This window comes from Peromyscus californicus, unplaced genomic scaffold (genome assembly GCF_007827085.1).
Source record: "Peromyscus californicus insignis strain IS unplaced genomic scaffold, ASM782708v3 Scaffold_4__1_contigs__length_199733344, whole genome shotgun sequence".
Lineage (NCBI taxonomy): Eukaryota > Metazoa > Chordata > Mammalia > Rodentia > Cricetidae > Peromyscus > Peromyscus californicus.
In genome coordinates, this window is record NW_026294562.1 from 77,815,499 (window position 1) to 77,832,986 (window position 17,488).

At 46.4% G+C, this 17,488-nt stretch overlaps 1 protein-coding gene across 8 annotated transcripts in view; it reads right to left on the reverse strand.

Moving 5' to 3' along the window:
• Katnip (katanin interacting protein) overlaps nucleotides 1-17,488 on the reverse strand; it is a 174,088-nt gene that overhangs the window by 133,196 nt on the left and 23,404 nt on the right. For 5 of the 8 annotated variants that reach the window (XM_052763268.1, XM_052763266.1, XM_052763265.1 and 2 more), the window contains exon 2: nucleotides 16,777-16,832. The exons of 2 other annotated variants lie outside the window; for them this stretch is intronic. In XM_052763268.1, the coding sequence (XP_052619228.1) occupies nucleotides 16,777-16,832 (56 nt within the window). Of the gene's footprint in view, nucleotides 1-3,041; nucleotides 3,062-16,776; nucleotides 16,833-17,488 lie in introns of those variants that run through there. One more of the 8 variants, XM_052763271.1, reaches the window with a different exon arrangement.

Genomic DNA, 17,488 nt, shown 5'->3' on the forward strand with positions numbered 1-17,488 from the left:
AACAACACAGCCACCAGCCCCTTCCCAGCACCCTCCACTGCTGCCCCCAAATAGCCACCACAGTGGCTGGGACCCCACAGTGGCTCGCCTGGGTCCACTGCTCTAGCCCATTCTGTTCCCTCTGCAGATCTCTTGTTTCCCAGAGACCCTTTTGGTTTATCACTTCCTTCCTCTAAGCTCATTCTTCAACTGGGACTTCCTCAAGACCTGACCTAACAACTTCCACACTCCATGTTGCTTCCACCCCACTTTGTTTTTTCTGATGCCCTTCATATTTTATTTATTGCTCAGAGTCTGCCTCCAACCATGAGGGCATATATTCCAAGAATACATCTGTTTCCTAGATGAGTGCCTAACACATAGCAGGCACTCAGTGCATACATTTGGTGAATGAATGAATGAATGGACGATCTTCACTATGAAGCCCAGACCACATAAGCGGCCACATCAACCCCATGTGCTGTCTTCTCTTCAACAGGGGACTGCTTGTGGCCCCTGAGCTCCTGCTTACAGTTGGGCTGAATCTGTTCTCCTGATCCCCCTTTCCACCCACTAATGCTGCTTCAGTGACATCTCTTCCTGAAGTCCCCGTGCTGCAGGCCAAAGCTTTCTTTCCTGGACCCGGGACCTTTCCCCACCACTGCATGGTTAAGAGGGTCCGTTGCTCTGTGCTGGGCGGAGGATTTGCCAAGGGCTTTGCATGTGTTAGGTCACCGGATCACCCCAACTGTAAAGCAGCCATTGCTATTCTCCCTGTTTTAAAGCTGGAGAAGTGGGGAGGCAGAATGTGAGCTGGAGCCTAGCCTCACTGACTCCAAGGTCGAGGATGGGAATTTTACATCAGTGCCTCCATGACACTGGAAGTCCTGAGACTTCAGCAAAGACAAGGTGCCAAGCAAGCTCCAGAAAGAAATGACCATGGCTCCCACTGAGCACAAATGACAGGGGCTGATGTCACAGGCCTCAGGCATTGGTCAGCCCTCCCTGACACCACAGCTAGCCTGAGGACCTTTCATTTGTCAAACTAAAACAAACAGCTGGACTGTGGACTCACCCTGTCCTGTCAGTCACAAGGTCACAGCCTAAGATTCCTGGAAGCCAGGTCAGGACCTGTGACCATGTTGCTGGCTGTGGGTGGCCCAGGAGCAACAGATACCAGAGTGAGCCAATAATCCTGGGAAGTTTGGATTAAAAGGTCTAGGAAGAAGCAGATATTCTCTCTCTCTCTCTCTCTCTCTCCCTTTCCCTCCCTCCCTTCCTTCCTTCCCCCTTGCTTTATTCCCTCCCTCCATCAATATGTAGCCCTCATCTTCCTGCCCGTGCTCCTGGGTGCTGGGATTAGAGGCCTGGCTACTCTCATGAAAGGGGGTAAACGAATTTAGAAGTCACTGAATTTTCTGCCAGATGAACTAAGAAATCAGGAAAGCTAAGTTAGTCATGGTGGTGCCTTCCTGTAATCCCAGCACTTGGAAGGATGAGGCAGGAGGATTAGATGAGTTTAAGGCCCATCTGGGCTACAGAGTAAGTACCAGTGAGGTCTAGATGGCAAGACCTTGTCTCAAGAGAAAAAGAGAAAATGAGAGATAAGGAAGTAAGCCAGAAAGCTGGCTGGCACCAAGCATGAAGAAGGCTGCAGTAAGAATGAGCTATCAAAATAAGAGCTGCAGAGAGATGACGTCCTGGGAGCCTGCAGTCCATCTGCTCATGAGCCCCCCCCCCCCACACACACCCTGCTCTGGGCTTCGGAGAGCCACCCCTCTTCAGAGCCTTGCACTGTCATGCACAGTCCCCTTCTGCACCTCCAGACAGTGTTATTATTATTTTTTAATCCAAGTCCTGAGTAACACAATACTTAGCAGAAGTACCGTAAGAAATAACAGCATTACATGGAAAACACTTACCTCAGTGCCTAGCCATGGTAAATAACACCCACCATGCGGCTGCTAATATTATCATAATCAAGCCACAAGGACATACTATTACAGGAACTGGACAAATTAATCATCTTATCTAGCCATCTAAATTACTCTTCCTAGGAAGGGTGGCATACCATGGGACTTTGTCCTTGGTCCCATCCCAGGCCATAATTTTATCAATGGCTGTTAGAGGCTGTTTATAAAGTCTGAGGATGACATCTAGATGGGAGACAAACAAAAAAAATGGGTGACGGAATCTCAGTTCAGGACAATTTTGACAGGTTAGAGATGAACTGAGGAAGGTTAGAGATAGATTGCACTGGGAAGGGAAAGACTCCAGACAAGGAGAGGCACTGGGAGGGGAAGCAGGACTGAAGGAAAGCACACAGGGAAGAAAGAAGACAGGCTTGAAGTCAACAGTACGGGGGCTGGGGGATGGCTCAGACACCAAGTACCTGCTGCACAGCATAGGGACCTGAATTCCGATTCCTAGCACAAATGTAAAAGCCAGCCATGGCTGTGCAGGGCTGCAAGCCCAGTACTGGGATAGGGAGTGCAGAAACATATGGATCCTTGGAGCTCATTAGCTAAATAGCTAATGACGAGCTCCAGGTTCAGTGAGAGACCCTGTCTCAAAAAATAAGATGGTGAGCAATTGAGGAAGATACTCACCATTGACCTCCCACCTCTGCACACACCCGCACACACATGTATACACACAAAGCCAACTGCATGCTATAGTTCCAAAAACTACTGGCACAACACAAGCAATACGTGTACTAGGAACACTGGCTCCGAGCTAGGCGTGGTGGTGCATCCCTGCAATCCATAATCCTAGCACTTGGGAGGCAAGGTAAAACACTGTCAACACAGGAAGGGAGAAGAAAGGGAAAGAGGAATGTTTGCTCGGACGAGAGAGGGAAGGTGTTTAAGCACCTCCTGTGCACTTGGCATGCACTATTTTAATGGCTACTTTCATTAGCTTATGAAGCAGCTGCTATTATCTTTGCCCTCATTTGACAGGTGAGGAGCTGAGGCATAAAGAAGAAAAAAGACTTTGCCAAGTAGATTGGAGCAAGATAGCAGCTAAACCAGTCATCACTAGAGAACACACTTTGTCCCTACCGTCTACACTGAGTGGTCCACAGCTGGACTTCTTCATGGTTTCCAAGACAGAGAAGGTGGCCAAGAAGGTGGAAATCCTACAGAAAGTTACCTTGAGAACTGGTCAGGTTGGCTCTGCTCGGGCAGAGGAGCTATCTACACAGCAGCCTCTTCCTACCCACATCCAAACAAGTGACACCATCCAAAACCAGTGACAGCCTGGGCAAATGAGAGGGTGCCAAATGGCAGATTCTAAATGTTAAGAAATCCTGAGAACTGGATGGCAGACAGAAGGCAGGAAGGAGCTGGGTACAGGGAAGGGTGTCGTGTACTGCTCCAAACCCAGAGGCAGCACAATCTTCAGGAAGATAGAGGCCCCAAACTGATGTCAGAGACTGGATGGCAACTCACAAGAAGTGAAAAAGGGGTCCTTCCACCTGCCCAGTGTGCAGGAACTATGACAGCGGACGTCTAGCACAGAAAGGCAAGACACACACTGGAGGAAAGGGGGATCCTGGGCTCAGAGACCAACTAATAGATCAGCGTCACATTACTGCAGCAAATCCCACCCCTTCCCCACAATCACTAGTGGTAAATTACATTAAAAAACAAAACGACAAAATCAGGATCTAGAGAAAAGACAGGCAATCAAGGTACATATTTACAATCATCCAACGTCCAGGAAAACCAACAACAGGAAGATGAGGGGCCAATTTAATAATCATGAAAAATAACCAGAGAAAAACATAGTGATATAAACAGAACCCTTATGACATACTTAAGCCATATCCAATGGCACATAACTGTCCTGTTTGTTTTTCTGGTAATTTAAGGCCACGGCAGAAGGATCCTGAGTTGTGAGACCCTTTCTGGAAAGAAGCCAATAAATAAATTAATTAATAAAAAACAAAACAACCCAATAACAATATTTATTATGACCAGAAGGATAAAGGGGGATATTACATCCATCAAACAATAAGAGCTTATAAAAGAAAGAGTTAATTTGAAATCACACAAAGAAGATTTAGTTATTGAAACCATGTAGATCTGACGATAAAGTTAGAGTGAAAATTAGTGCTCTGGAAGATCACATGGAGGCTTTACCTACAACACAGAAACAAGGGCCAGCAAGATGGATAATGTTTGCTATTGGAGAGGTCTGAACCAGATGAGCTTTTACAGTTTCTTGTTAGAAGTGAAAATTAAGTTTTTCTCATAAGGCTGTTGGCAGTTTTACCATGAAAGCCAAGTGAATCCTATTATTTAGGCTAAAGGCCTGCAAATATCAATCAGATTAAAATTGGCTAGCCACATATTTTTATAAATGAAGTTGTATTGGAACACAGTCACACTCATTAAGGCTGCTTTGTATTTAGTGACAGAATTGAGTAACTGAGGGGTGTGGTGGCACATGCCTTTAATTCTAGCACTTGAGAGGCAGAGGTAGGCAGATCTCTTTGAGTTTGAGGCCAGTCTGGTCTACGGAGTGAGTTCCAGGACAGCCAGGTCTACGTAAAGAAACCCTGTCTCAAAAAAAAAAAAAAAAAAAAAAAAAGAGTAACACAGACTATATATGCACATAAACATTAAAATGTTTATTTTTATGGCCCTTTTAAAAAAAATAAAGGTTGGTTGGTAATGCCTGGTTTAGGGCATTCTTAATTAGATTTTCTGTTATTTGCGACCAAATGTACTTTTGACTGAACAATAAAGGCTTAAACAAAAAAAGTTCTAGAAAGATGAACATCTGAGCCAGGTGTGTTGGTATAAATGTACAATCCAGCACTTCGAAGGCTGAAGTAGGTTTGGGGCACATAGTGAGTTCAAGGTTATCTTGAGCAACAGAGTGAAATTCTATCTCAAAAAAGAAAAAAGAAAAACACTAGTTGACCAAACTGCTAATAGTTAGAGAGAGACTGAGATGAGGAGTAAACTGGATGTGGTAGAGAGTATATGCACGGGGAGGGGGCGCAGAGGATGCCAGGTGTCTTAAACCACTTTCCCTTCAGACAGAGTCTCTCACTGAGCCTCAAGTCAACACTTCAGCAAGGCTAGATGTCCAAACAGTCCTCCTCCGGGTCTGCTCGTCATTCCCACAATGCTTAGGGTATAACATATGTGAACATTTACGTGGGTGTTGGGGGCTCAAACTCAAGTCCTCATACTTGTACAGTAAGCTCTCTTCCCCACTGGGTAAGACACCTCCTCAGCACCAGGGGGTGTATTTATGTAATATATGAAGGACACATTTTTAGTAATGACAGTCTATTCTAATTACTTTGCAACTTAAATTTTCTAAGAAAAACTGAAGGTCTACTTCACAATGGTAAAGAATGAACTTCTAGTACATAAAATACAGAGAGAGAGAGAGAGAGAGAGAGAGAGAGAGAGAGAGAGAGAGAGAGAGAGAGAGAGAGAGAGATGAACTTTATAGATACATTTAAAAGAACCAGACATAAAAATTACATACACTGTGATCTGTCTTATACGATGTTCAAACAGGCAAAATTGTCCAGGTCATGGTTACTTTGAAGAAATGTTAGCTGAGAAGGTTCATGAAGAAGTCTTCTGGGCACTAGGTGTGTTCTCTATTTTGATGTAGGTAGTACTTAAGTATTTGTAATTTTGTAGGGAAAATGCTTTAAGAAAATACAAAAAACAAGATCAAGACTGACAAGATGGCTCGGTGGACAAAGATGCCTACTACCAAGCTTAAGGAACTGGGTTTGGATCTACTGGATTCACATATGGTAGATGGAGAAAACCACCTCCTGCATGATGTCCTCAGACCTCAGGCACGAACATGAATGAAAAGACATACAAATAAATGAATATAATTAAAAATATTTTAAAACAAGATTGATTAGGTAGTAAAATAGAGTAATTTTTATAGTTTTATATATGTTCTAGTTTCTCTACAATCAGCATTTATTAGTTTAAGAATCTTGAGCCAGCAGTGGTGGCACATGCCTTTAATCTCAGCACTCAGGAGGCAGAGGCAGGATCTCTTTGAGTTCAAGGCCAGCCTGGTCTATAAAGCTAGTTCTAGGACAACCAGGGCTACACAGAGACTAGTCCCATACAGAGACCCTTAATACAGCATGACAGTTACTTCCAGAACATTCACACAGCACTGAAGATCGTAAGCCATCTAGAGATGACGTAAGTCTACAATGTGTAGGTTGCACACAAATGCCAAACACAGCCTGAGCTTTCTCATATCCATGGGGTCCCTGGAAGCAACTTCTGTAGAGACTGTGTGATGGGGAGATGCACAATCACTTCAATGGCTTTTGATCAGAACCCACTGCGGTTAACTACTCCTTTGGTTGGGGGAGGTATGAAATTAAAAACATCTGAGTGTTACGCCATCTGGCCATTGCCACCTCTGCCCTCTGACCTGTCCAGACAGTGGATACAGGCCAGGGTCCTTATTGCAGCTATGAGCCTACAATACGGTTGGGGGAAAGGAGAAAGGTAGCATGGAAGACAGCCAGCTTGTGGCCGAAGTTGGGCTGGACCTGGTGTTTCCGTGCAACACTGGCAGAGGAAGGCCTGCTGGGCACCATTCTACACACAGAGACAGGTGCTAAGAATGTGCCCTAAAAGGCCTCCTGCTGGCACCTCTTTCTCAGGTGGCACAATGTAGCACACTGGCTTGGCTCTACACCTGCTAGGCTACCTGACTTCTCACATGGAAGAGCAGGATAACACTGCTGAGTACAGTGAGTGGAGAGTGGCACTTGGTATCTGTCAGCTCTATTACTCCTGCCACAAAGTGGCCATGTGCTTGATGGCTTTTTCCTGCCCACTATATTTTTTCCGGTCTTCTGTGATACTAAACTGATTTTCTTTTGGGAAGTTATCCCTTTCTAACTATGTAAACGTGGGACTCCTCACCCATCGCTTATGACCCAGCTGATGGGTCTCAGTCTGGGCACTCTACTTGGCCGACCCCCATTCCTTCTGCCAGAACTGCTGACAGTGAAGGCACCGGCAGGAAGGAGGGGGGAAGGTGAGGGAAAGCAGCACCCTCCACTTACTCAGGGCTACAGTCAGTCAGGTACTGTTCCTGGTTCCCAGTTTGGCTGGTACCGCTTCCATCACCATCCTACATACGAAACAACTAAGGCTCCATGGTGTCCAAGCTTCCTGAGCAATGGAGGAGCCAGGACTCACTGCCAGGCTCTCTGACTCCAGCCCTTGGCACATATTTACTGGCCTTTATGCAGCGAGCCTAGGGTAGCTGGCAGTCACCTTGCTACAGACAGGGAATTGTATGCATGAAAAGGGATTGCCATAGGATAAGGAGGAGTCCAGAGGAACTGAGTCTGAACACTTGGATGCAGCTATACCTGATTATGCTGGCTAGTTTGACAGCAACTTGACAAAAGCTAGAGTCCTTTAGAAAGAGGAAACCACATTTGAGAAAATGCTCCAACTAGATTGGCCTGTGGGAAAGCCTGTGGTGAACTTTTTTATTGATGTTTGATGTGGAAGGGCCCAGCCCACTGTAGGTGGTGCCACCCTTGGGCTGGTGGCCCTGGGTGCTATGAGAAAGCAGGCTGGGCAAGGCATGAGGAGCAAACCAGTAAGCAGCACTCCTCCATAACTTCTGCATCAGCTCCTGCCTCCAGGTTCCTGCCCCACTTGAGTTCCTGCCCTGACTGCCTTCAATGATGAACTGTGATGTGGAAGAGTAAGGAAAATAAACCCTTTTCACTCCAAGTTGCTTTTTGTCATGATGTCTCATCACAGCAACAGAAACCTTAACCCTGACACTGATGTTGCCTACTTCTGAAGTTTTCAGCAATGTGAGGCTGCAATTTCCCCTTTTTCAATGAAGCTAGTGTAAGGACTTCTATTACTCATGCAGGGCCCAGGGCCCACAGACTATGCATCCTAGTAAAGTTGAAGTCACTGGTTTTTGCCAGACCTAGATGACCAGAGTGCTAACAGCACAGACGGGGAAGCAAGTGTCCTCACATCAGGGGTGGCAGCAGGACCAGGGCCATGCGGCTGTTGCCCACTCAGGGGCAAAGGCTGCTTTCACCCTGGAGACATCTTTCCTGAGGCACTTGCAGGTGCCACCTTTCCTTAGATGGTACCATTCTCATTTCTAATAACATTCTCTATTCCACACACTGCTTTTTCCAAGGGGAGGGAGGAGGCAAGCGTTACAGGCAATTTCATGCCCCAGATCTGAGGATAGAGGAGACTTTGATGATGCTCTGTACAAGGGCACATTGCTTATCCAAAACAGACTCTTTCTGCTCAGAAATTGCAGCTCTCTGAGGGGTTTTTTCCTAGAGTTTAATCTTCTTCTAGGAGCTTAGCTGATACCAGAAAGGTTTTAGACATGTCAATCTCCTTCCTGGCATTTTATCAGAAATTGATTCTCTCTGCTGTTTGGCACGTGAGTCTTGGCCTTGCCCTTGTTAAACTAGGGTTTGGGGGGCTGGGCTTATAGATATATCTCTGCAGCTCCCAGGGGTCTCAGGGCATCTGGGGGTTCAGAGGTAAGGCAAATCCTACAGGAAGGATTATGGCTGCTCTCTGATGGTACTACATGGTAACAAACACTGGGCTCGTCTCTCTCCCAGAAAGACTTCTACTCTATCTTTTGGCTTTGAACAATTTTTCACAATTATTTGTGTAGGGGGAGGGTGGGAGTGTGTAAAGGTCATGGGACAAATTGTGGTAGTCCATCCTTTCTTTCTACCATATGGGTCTCAGAGATTGAACTCAGGTCATCATGATTAGCAATAAGTGCCTTTATCTATCCAGCCAGCCCAGCATCTTGCTTTGAGGGCATTTGCCTTCCAAACATGCTCCTTCCCCCTGCAAGCCCTAAACTATAATCTTCAACATCTATGGAGCTCTGGGGATGTATAGACACGGCTTAAAGCACTTCATCCCCTGGACCCTACAGAATACATATCAACCCTATGGTACGAATTCTGTATCATCCCTACTGTAGAGAGGGAGCTGTGGAGTCAAAGAGGCTGAGTCACTTGAGTGACAGAGTGAACCTAGAAACCTGAGCCCCTCCTGCAGTGGTCACAGGCTTTCTACCTTGCTGCATGACTTGCTTGCCCTGTTTAAAGTCCCAAGGTGCCACTGCTGGCCAATTTCTCAAAATCTACAGAGACCAGGACCTCACAGTGCAGAAAGATGGACAATGCTAATTTCACACTGGGAATGCATTTGGCAGTTGAATCCAAAATGGGATTTCATTCTTCTCTGCCCAGAAATCAGAACTAAAAGGTTCCCTTCCCGTCAAAGTGCGCATTTGGAGAGTCCACTGCCACAGCAGGCTCTAGTGACACAGCATGCACTCCCCTTGCTCACTCCTTCTTTTCCCTTTCAAGTGCTTTCTTCCTCCTCCTCTTCTTCCTTTTGTGCTACTGATCAAACCTGGAGCCATGCACATGCAAGGCAAGCACTCTATCCCTGGGCTTCAACCCTAGTATAAACACTCCCCCGACCCCCAAAGACAAGATCTTATATGTATGAGAGAGGACGGACAGCTCGTAGTCACCCAGAAGACCAAGTTGCAAGGATGCTAAGAATTAAGTCAGAGAAGGAAGGAGGTGTGTGTTGCTGGATGGTTGGTGGCACTGGGACCCTACGAGAAGACTTGCTACTCTCACTGAGCTAAGGGCTAAGAGATGGCTCTCAAAAGTGAGCTTCTAGACACACCTGCAAGTCCTTCTCAAGCAAACTGCCCTGCTGCCATCCACAAGGAGACAAGTAGCCTGGGGAAGCTTGGGGTGGCCCATCAAGGGCCGGATGAGGCACTGCTGCCAAAGCCAGCCACACTTGACTCTGGTCAGCAATCAAGAACGCTGTCCTTATCGAAACCATGACTAGAAAAAGTACAGAGACAACTAGCCAAACTAGTGGAGACACATCAACTGTGGACCAATAGCTGAGGAACCATCATGGAACTGGACTAAGACCTCTGGATAAGTAAGAAAGTTGTTTAGCTTGAACTGTTTAGGGGGCCCCCAGGCAGTGAGACTGGGACCTAACCTTAGTTGCATGAGCCGGCTTTTTGGAACCTGGGACCTATGCTGAGACACTTTTGCTCAGCCTTGGTGCAGGGAGGAGGGGATTGGACCTGCCTCAACTGAATCTACCAGGCTCTGCTGACTCCCCAGAGGAGACCTTGCCTTGGAGGAAGTGGGAATGGGGGTGGGTTGTGGGGGAAGGCTGGGGGTGGGAGGAGGGAGGACAGGGGAATCTGTGGTTGATATGTAAAATGAATAGAAAATCTCTTAATAAAAAGAAGAAAAAAAAACCCAATGATGCCCTTTTCATGCGCTGTTAGCAGATGGACTGGAAACGCTGTTTTCAATAAAGCACATACCCTTTGATACAATTGTTCTAGTCTAAGGAGTTCACCTTTGGCTGCTTTTGCACGTGTATTAAGTCTCTGCTCTAGATTATCCCTTAAAATACTTTTATTATAGTAAGAGACCATTAATAGCCTAGGCAGTCATTAACAGGAATTAGTAGCACACTCACGTTATGAATTAGCACCCAAATTCAATCTGAGCTGACATGCAATTGCAGACTATATTTACCCCACTTGGTATGCTATTCATGATTTGCTGTGCATAGGTGAACGTGCTGCATCACAGGTATTTCTGCAGGACCTACTGGGATGGTATTACTTTGCAGACACAAGAAGATGAAACACATTTATCTCAAAGTTTCCAAATAAAAGATCATGTTCTAGTACATCCGTGGTGAAAGAGAAGGACATCATAAAAAGAACAAAGGCAGTCTACATGTCCTGCTACAGGATGTCTTCCAAGACAGATTAGGTGTGAGGAGGATGGAGGGAGGAGGGAGAGAGAAGGGATATAGAAGAGAGGGAGGGAAGGACAGAGAGACCTGTTGGGGTTGGGACCTAGTGCAGATGCTGGATGCCTTGGGAGTGATCCACAGCACCACAGTTTAAAAGAAGAAAGTCATTCTTCAGTGATGGACTGCTACCTGGAAGTGTAACCTGAAATAAACCCTCTCCTCCCCTAAAAATGAACAAACAAGCAAACAAAAACACAACAGGAGAAGCCAGACTAAATCACACACTACTGTGTTAAATAAGGCTGGGTATCTGATCCCCCCCAAGAAAAGTCATCATTTAGACAAAGGCCCCTATTCCCTCAGGGACTTGAAGAAAGTTCCTGATTGCTAAAAGGGGAATAATTCTCCTTTTCTCTGGCAAGAGGAACATGTGGCTCTTCCATTAACTTCTAACTGTGGTGTCTATTAACTTGTCAAGGTCAATACTAGTCTCCAGGCTCCCCCAGTCCTGCACACGAGCTCCACCCAGCTCACAAGCCCCCTTGCTCCTCTTCACATTTAAACCTGGAAATCTTTCTCTTGTTGCTTCTCTTTGCTTTCCTGGGAGACAGCCTTGGCAATTTGAAATAAACCTTTTCCCTTTTCACCCATGGAGAGGCTATTCTGGTTTCTTTACGCGTCCATTTTCACTGGGGAGATAGCTCAATTAGTATAGAGCTTGCCTTGCAAGCCCAGAGACCTGAGTTCAATCCCTAATTAGAAAATCAGCTGTGGTAGCACAGATTTGCAGTCTCAGTGCTGGGCAGGTGACAGGTAGATCTCTGGTGCTCTCTGGCCTACTTGGTGGATTCCAGGACAATGAGAGACCGTCTCAAAACAAACAAACAAACAAACAAACAAAAAAGATGAACAGCACAGCACCTGAGGAGCATCACTCATGATATCATCTGACACGCAGGCACATGAACACAAATGCATACATAGCCCCATCTTCACACAAAACCACCGAGGAGAAAGTAGGTGGATGGGAACAGGGCACCTATGACTACTAAGTTGGAAGAACACATTCGTGGTTGTCTCTTGAAAAGGGAACTGAGGACCACTATCAGGAGCATAGTAAACCTTCAACTATTCCTTTTGTTATTGCTGTGCTAAGGATTGACCTGTCTAAGGCCTCAGACATACTAGGCAAGTGCTTTGTTATGGAGCCACATCCCCAGCCCCTTATCCCAAATATTGATTGGACAGCTGATTTTATCCCACCCACCTCCTGCCCCGCCTCTGAATGGGGCTCCCAGACAGGGAAAGGTGATTCTAAAAGCATCAAGAGAGCAAGGAGAGGGAGTGTGAATCTGCTCTTGGTGGCACACTGAATTGACAGATGGGGCTAGTTCCTGAGATCCAGTTCTCTCCGTCTCTGCCTGGGAAATGAGAGAGGCCCCTTTAATCTTGCACCTAGAGGAATGGTGTGTGAGAGTGCGCACGCATGCACAAGCAGGCAAGCTTAAGGTTTCTAAATGGGAGAGTTAAATGGCTTTTACAGTCCTTTACAAAGTGAGCTTACAGATGAGTGGTTTTTAGAATCTCCAATCAACTGCAAAAGATGGCAGTCCATTATCACAAGAGGCTCATGGAGTGGTTACGAGCAGAGGCTCAGGAGGTAACCTAAATAGGGCTCACTTACCTGGGGATACCTATCCAGGAAGTAGGAAGGCTAGAGTCTACCCAAAGCCCAGCCTGTGCCACAGAGACCCCTAGAGGAAGTGTAACTGTGGGCTTTCTCCCTGTTGACATAAACATAATAGATAGTCAAACATCCATGGGACACTATGGAGCCAAGGCCGCTGGAATTGAACTAGTAGGTAGCTGCACTGCATACTAGCTCTTCCTGGTGGGCATTGCCAAATAAAGTGAGAGGGCTCAAGGGACTAGAGGCCACCTGCTCAGCTGTGACATCTATGTGACTCTGGAACCTACACTATGGCCCTCAGTGTACATTGAGGCCCTAATTCTTAGAGCTGCAGGGGTTCCTGAGCAGCAGGAGGACATGTCCCCATCACCATGTGCCCTAGTCAGCAGTGTGCATACTGTGAGATGGGAGGGTTAGGTTAGATGGTGAATGAAAACGTCTCTTTCTCCTGGGATTTTTCTCTAGCTTTTTAAAAAATCACCGTATGACAAATTTGCTTCCTAATGATTTTTGAGTAAACTACAATGGCCACAATTTCAAAATCATTAATAATTCATGACCAGAGGCCATAAACACTACATAATCTCTACAGGCAGGAATCATGAATACTCGTTAGAGGTGAGGCCAAGAATATTTTTACCAACTGAACTGAAAGTATTTGCTGCTGCAAAGCAGCCATCAAGGGACATTTCAGAACCAAATGTGGCCTTCCCAGCACCTCAGCTCAGCCTGCCTCTTCCAGGAAGCCTGTCCTACCTCTGGGGCCTAGAGGCCTTATGTGGGTATTCTGTGCTGTTCATCATTCTCCCTCTTGATCTCTGTCTGTGGTATCTGGAGTCAGTGATGGCTGAGGGGCTGGGTACCAGGCAGGCTGTGCACAGTACATGGGGGATTAGCAGGCAGGGCTGCCTCATGCTCTAGAAACCCATTCTCGTCCTCATCTGCACGTGGGCACTGCTATCAGTTAACAAATTCGGATACCTGGATCCTCACCTAGAGCTTGACTAACCAGTCTGAAGAGACCTAACAGAAGAGCTCAAAACTCCCAGACAGGCCAGGTGTGATGACATAACCTTGTAAACCCAGCACTCTGCAGGCAGAGGTAGGACGATCACAGATTTGGGAGCTGGAGAGATGGCTCAGTGAGTGAATAAAGCATTTGCCTTACAAGTGCAAGGACAAGAATTCAGATTCCCCAGAACCAACACAAAAACCTGACAGGGGGCCGGGCGGTGGTGGCGCACGCCTTTAATCCCAGCACTCGGGAGGCAGAGGCAGGTGGATCTCTGTGAGTTTGAGGCCAACCTGGTCTACAGACTGAGGTCCAGGACAGGCTCCAAAGGTACACAGAGAAACCCTGTCTCCCAAAACAAAACAAAACAAAACAACAACAAAAACCAACAGGGGTGGCAACCACCTGTATAATACCAATACCTGGGCGGCAGAGACAGAGGATCCCTATGGCAAGCTGGCTAGCTAGACTAGATGAAACAGGCAAAGTCAGAGTTCAGGGAGAGAGCCTGTCTTTACGTAAAGTGAAGAACAATAGTAATCGAGTAATACACTCAACTTCAACTCCTGCACAGACTCAAACACATGCACACCACACACATACATAGGGAAAGAAGACAAAGGGAAAGAGAGAGGTGGGAGAGACAGGACTTCAATAGGGCATGAGCCAAACACAGCACTGCTTTAGGTTGAATGTGGCCTGGCAAGTTCACTGGGACCCCACACACCCCTCACTGTGTCAGCCCATGACCCCACACAAGGAAGGCACAGTCCTCATTTGACCCGGGTGGAAACTGCATTTTCACCCTCTGGGGAAGGAGTGGCCCACAGAACTTCACTGGAGAAAGAACATGACACTCGTCCCCAGCTGCTTGTTCCAAGCAGCTCTGACAAAGAGACAGCTTATCTTTGCCTTACCTTTCATGGTGACACGGATTGATCTACGGTTGGTAGTCTGCATAATGCACACAGTGCCACCGACTAGTGAGGGGAGGGGTACAGAGAGGCAGGGTTGGGGAGGCCAAGTTCTGGGGACCAGGGAAAAAGTCCAGCAACGCGCTATTAGCTTTGTTCTTTGTTTTTCAAACCAAACTGGAAGCCTGTTGAGACAGTCAGCCGGCACTCTCTCTTTTAGAGGGCCTGAAGCCATCTTAAACATCTTTCAGAATTCAACCTGGCGTTGAGATAAACAGCCTTGTGTTTTGTTTTTCACTTCAAGCACTTTTTAGAAGAGAAATGATCTGAAATGCTCTCAGGCAATTGGCACAATGGAGATGCTGGGAAAGTAGCAATTAAGAGGTTCTGTTGCTAAGAGAGGGCAGAGGGAGAAAGAATAGGAAGCTCGATTTATTCCATCAACCCCCGACCCCCCGGAACACAGGACTTGATCAAAGAGCCCTATGGTACCATATGCTTATGCCACTTCCTGCCTACCTGAACTTTAAAGGTCTTGTGTTTTCTTTATGCATGTCTCTCTGACTTTGACCATGTTGTTTCCTTGGACTAAAAAACTCCTGCTTATCCTTTAAGAGGAGCCTGTCTATCATCTTTTCCACAAAGATTTCTTTCCTTTCATGTTTCCTTAGACAAGCAAGGGCTTGCCATACATGCTAGACTGACCTTGAACTTCAAATCATCCTTCCTCGACCGTCAAAGAGGGGAGATTATAGGCCTATCCACCTTTCTTTTTTTCTTAAGATTAATTTTATTTCTAATTATGTGTATGTGTGTATGTATGTATATGCCTGTGTGGGTATGCACATATGAGTGCAGGCGTCTGTGGAGGCCAGGAGAGAGTGTCAGATCTGGGACTGGAGTTACAGTGGTTGTGAGCCAGCCTATGTGGATGCTGGGAACCCAACTCTGGTTCTCTGGAAGATCAGGGCATATGCTTACCTGCTGACTAATTCTCAAGTCCAACAGAGCCTTTCTTGATACTACAGACAGGTTAGGAGACTTGGTTTCTGCCCTTCTATCCACTTTCTCTACCTTATGATGTTTCTCACGCTGTAGAGCAAAGGTCCTGGGGCACTTCTCTTCTAAGTACACAGCACATATAGCAATTGTTGTCACACTATCCCCAGTCCCAGTGCCGAGGTCCTGAGCAAACAGGCTCAGTGGGGCAGCTTTCAAGAATGGTCAAGTACTGTGTCAAAGTGAGTCCTTGGCTGGAGAGATGGCTCAACCATTAAAGGCTAGGCTCACAAGAAGTGAGGCCTGGTCCTGGGTGTGGTGGAACACACCTATAAATCCAGAACTTAAGAGGAGTAGGAGAGGGCTGGAGAGATGGCTCAGAGGTTAAGAGCACTGGCTGCTCTCCCAGATGTCCTGAGTTCAATTTCCAGCAACCATGTGGTGGCTCACAACCATCTGTAATGAGATCTGATGCCCTCTTCTGGCCTGCAGGCATACATGCAGACAGAATACTATACATAATAAATAAATACATACATACATACATACATACATACATACATACATACATACATACATACATAAATAGAGGAGTAGGAGGGTCTCTAGTACAAGGCCAGCCTGGACTCTATTGCAAGTTCTGGACTATTTGACAATCTGGGCTGAGACTTCATGTCTCAGGAAAGAAAAGGAAAAGCCAACTTCCCCACCCTTTCCCCCCTTTCTTTCCTGTTTATTTTCCCCACCCTTTAACCTATCCTGCGTTATGGCTTGTTTTGAAGCTCCTAGACCCAGATGAGGTTGAAAAACAACCTTTTAAATTCTTAGAAAAGATGAAAGTGACTCTGTACTCTTTGGAAACCCAAGACTCAGGAGGTCTTGCAGCTGGTACCCCCCCCCCTCCTCTTAGACTCTGGGAACTCCATGGTTGGAGATGGAGACAGCATGTAGAGAAGAAGGCACCTTGACTAGCACCCAGCAAGCCCTGCGGACACAACTGAGCCCTAGCTGAGAGCAGGGGAGCCTGGCCTGTCAGCAAGACTCTCAAGGAAGGCCAGACTGCTGACTCACAGACTCAGGGACTAAATGCATGGCTCTTGTTCCAAGCCGCTGAAATCCGGAGTTAGCATTACGCCATACTGGTCAATGTGCTCGGTGAAAGATCATTACAAATGACAATGGGTCGACGTGTCTAGCTGCCAGCTCTCACTTGGCCTAGGATTTGGGCTGGAAACCTTCTTCAAGAGAAAGGAGAAGGAGGTCACAGAACGTCTGTTCACACCCTCCCATCTCCAGGCTCTTGCAAACAGCAGTGGGTGCAGTTACCTCCTTTCTCTCTCGAGAGCAGGACCGGCTTCTCTCCACCTTCCGCAGGGCCTGACCTGTAGCAGTTCAAAAGCAGAAGCAGAGATTAAGGCTGCTTGGGAACAACCAGTTTATCACCACAAAAGCTTTTTATTTGCAAACTAGAAAGATAGGACCAATCATAATGAGATGATTCTAAGAAAATGTAGCCTGTTATTATAATGGGAAAATGGCACACTTTTGAAATGGACCAACGGCAAGGAAAATGGTAATTCACACACTCACAGTATTTGACTATAATGAACAAACCTCCAGCCCTTTAATCTGGGCCATTATCTGCACTCTGAAAGGGCCAAGGGACTGTAGTTTTCCCTGTCGAATTACATTTCTATTAAATTGTTTGGAATTACATAAAACGTCTTCCATAAAAATGCCTTCTGCTGTCTGCATAGCCATAAACTTAGGTGGGTGCATTCTGAGGCGCTGCACCAAACCCTAGACTCACAGCTCAGGTGACGTGCAGAAGTGAATTAGCAGTAATCACATGCGCTTCACATAATGGGCAATTTCAGAGAGAATCCTTGCTTTTCTCTGAACGCCTTAGACCAGCATTTGAAGGTATGCGTAACGTCAGGAGGCATCATCTCCTGCAAATGCACTTTCCAAAAGCATGTTTTCACACCTGTGATGGGAGTGTCCACTAGAAAAGCTCCTAACAGACTGCCTTGGTATT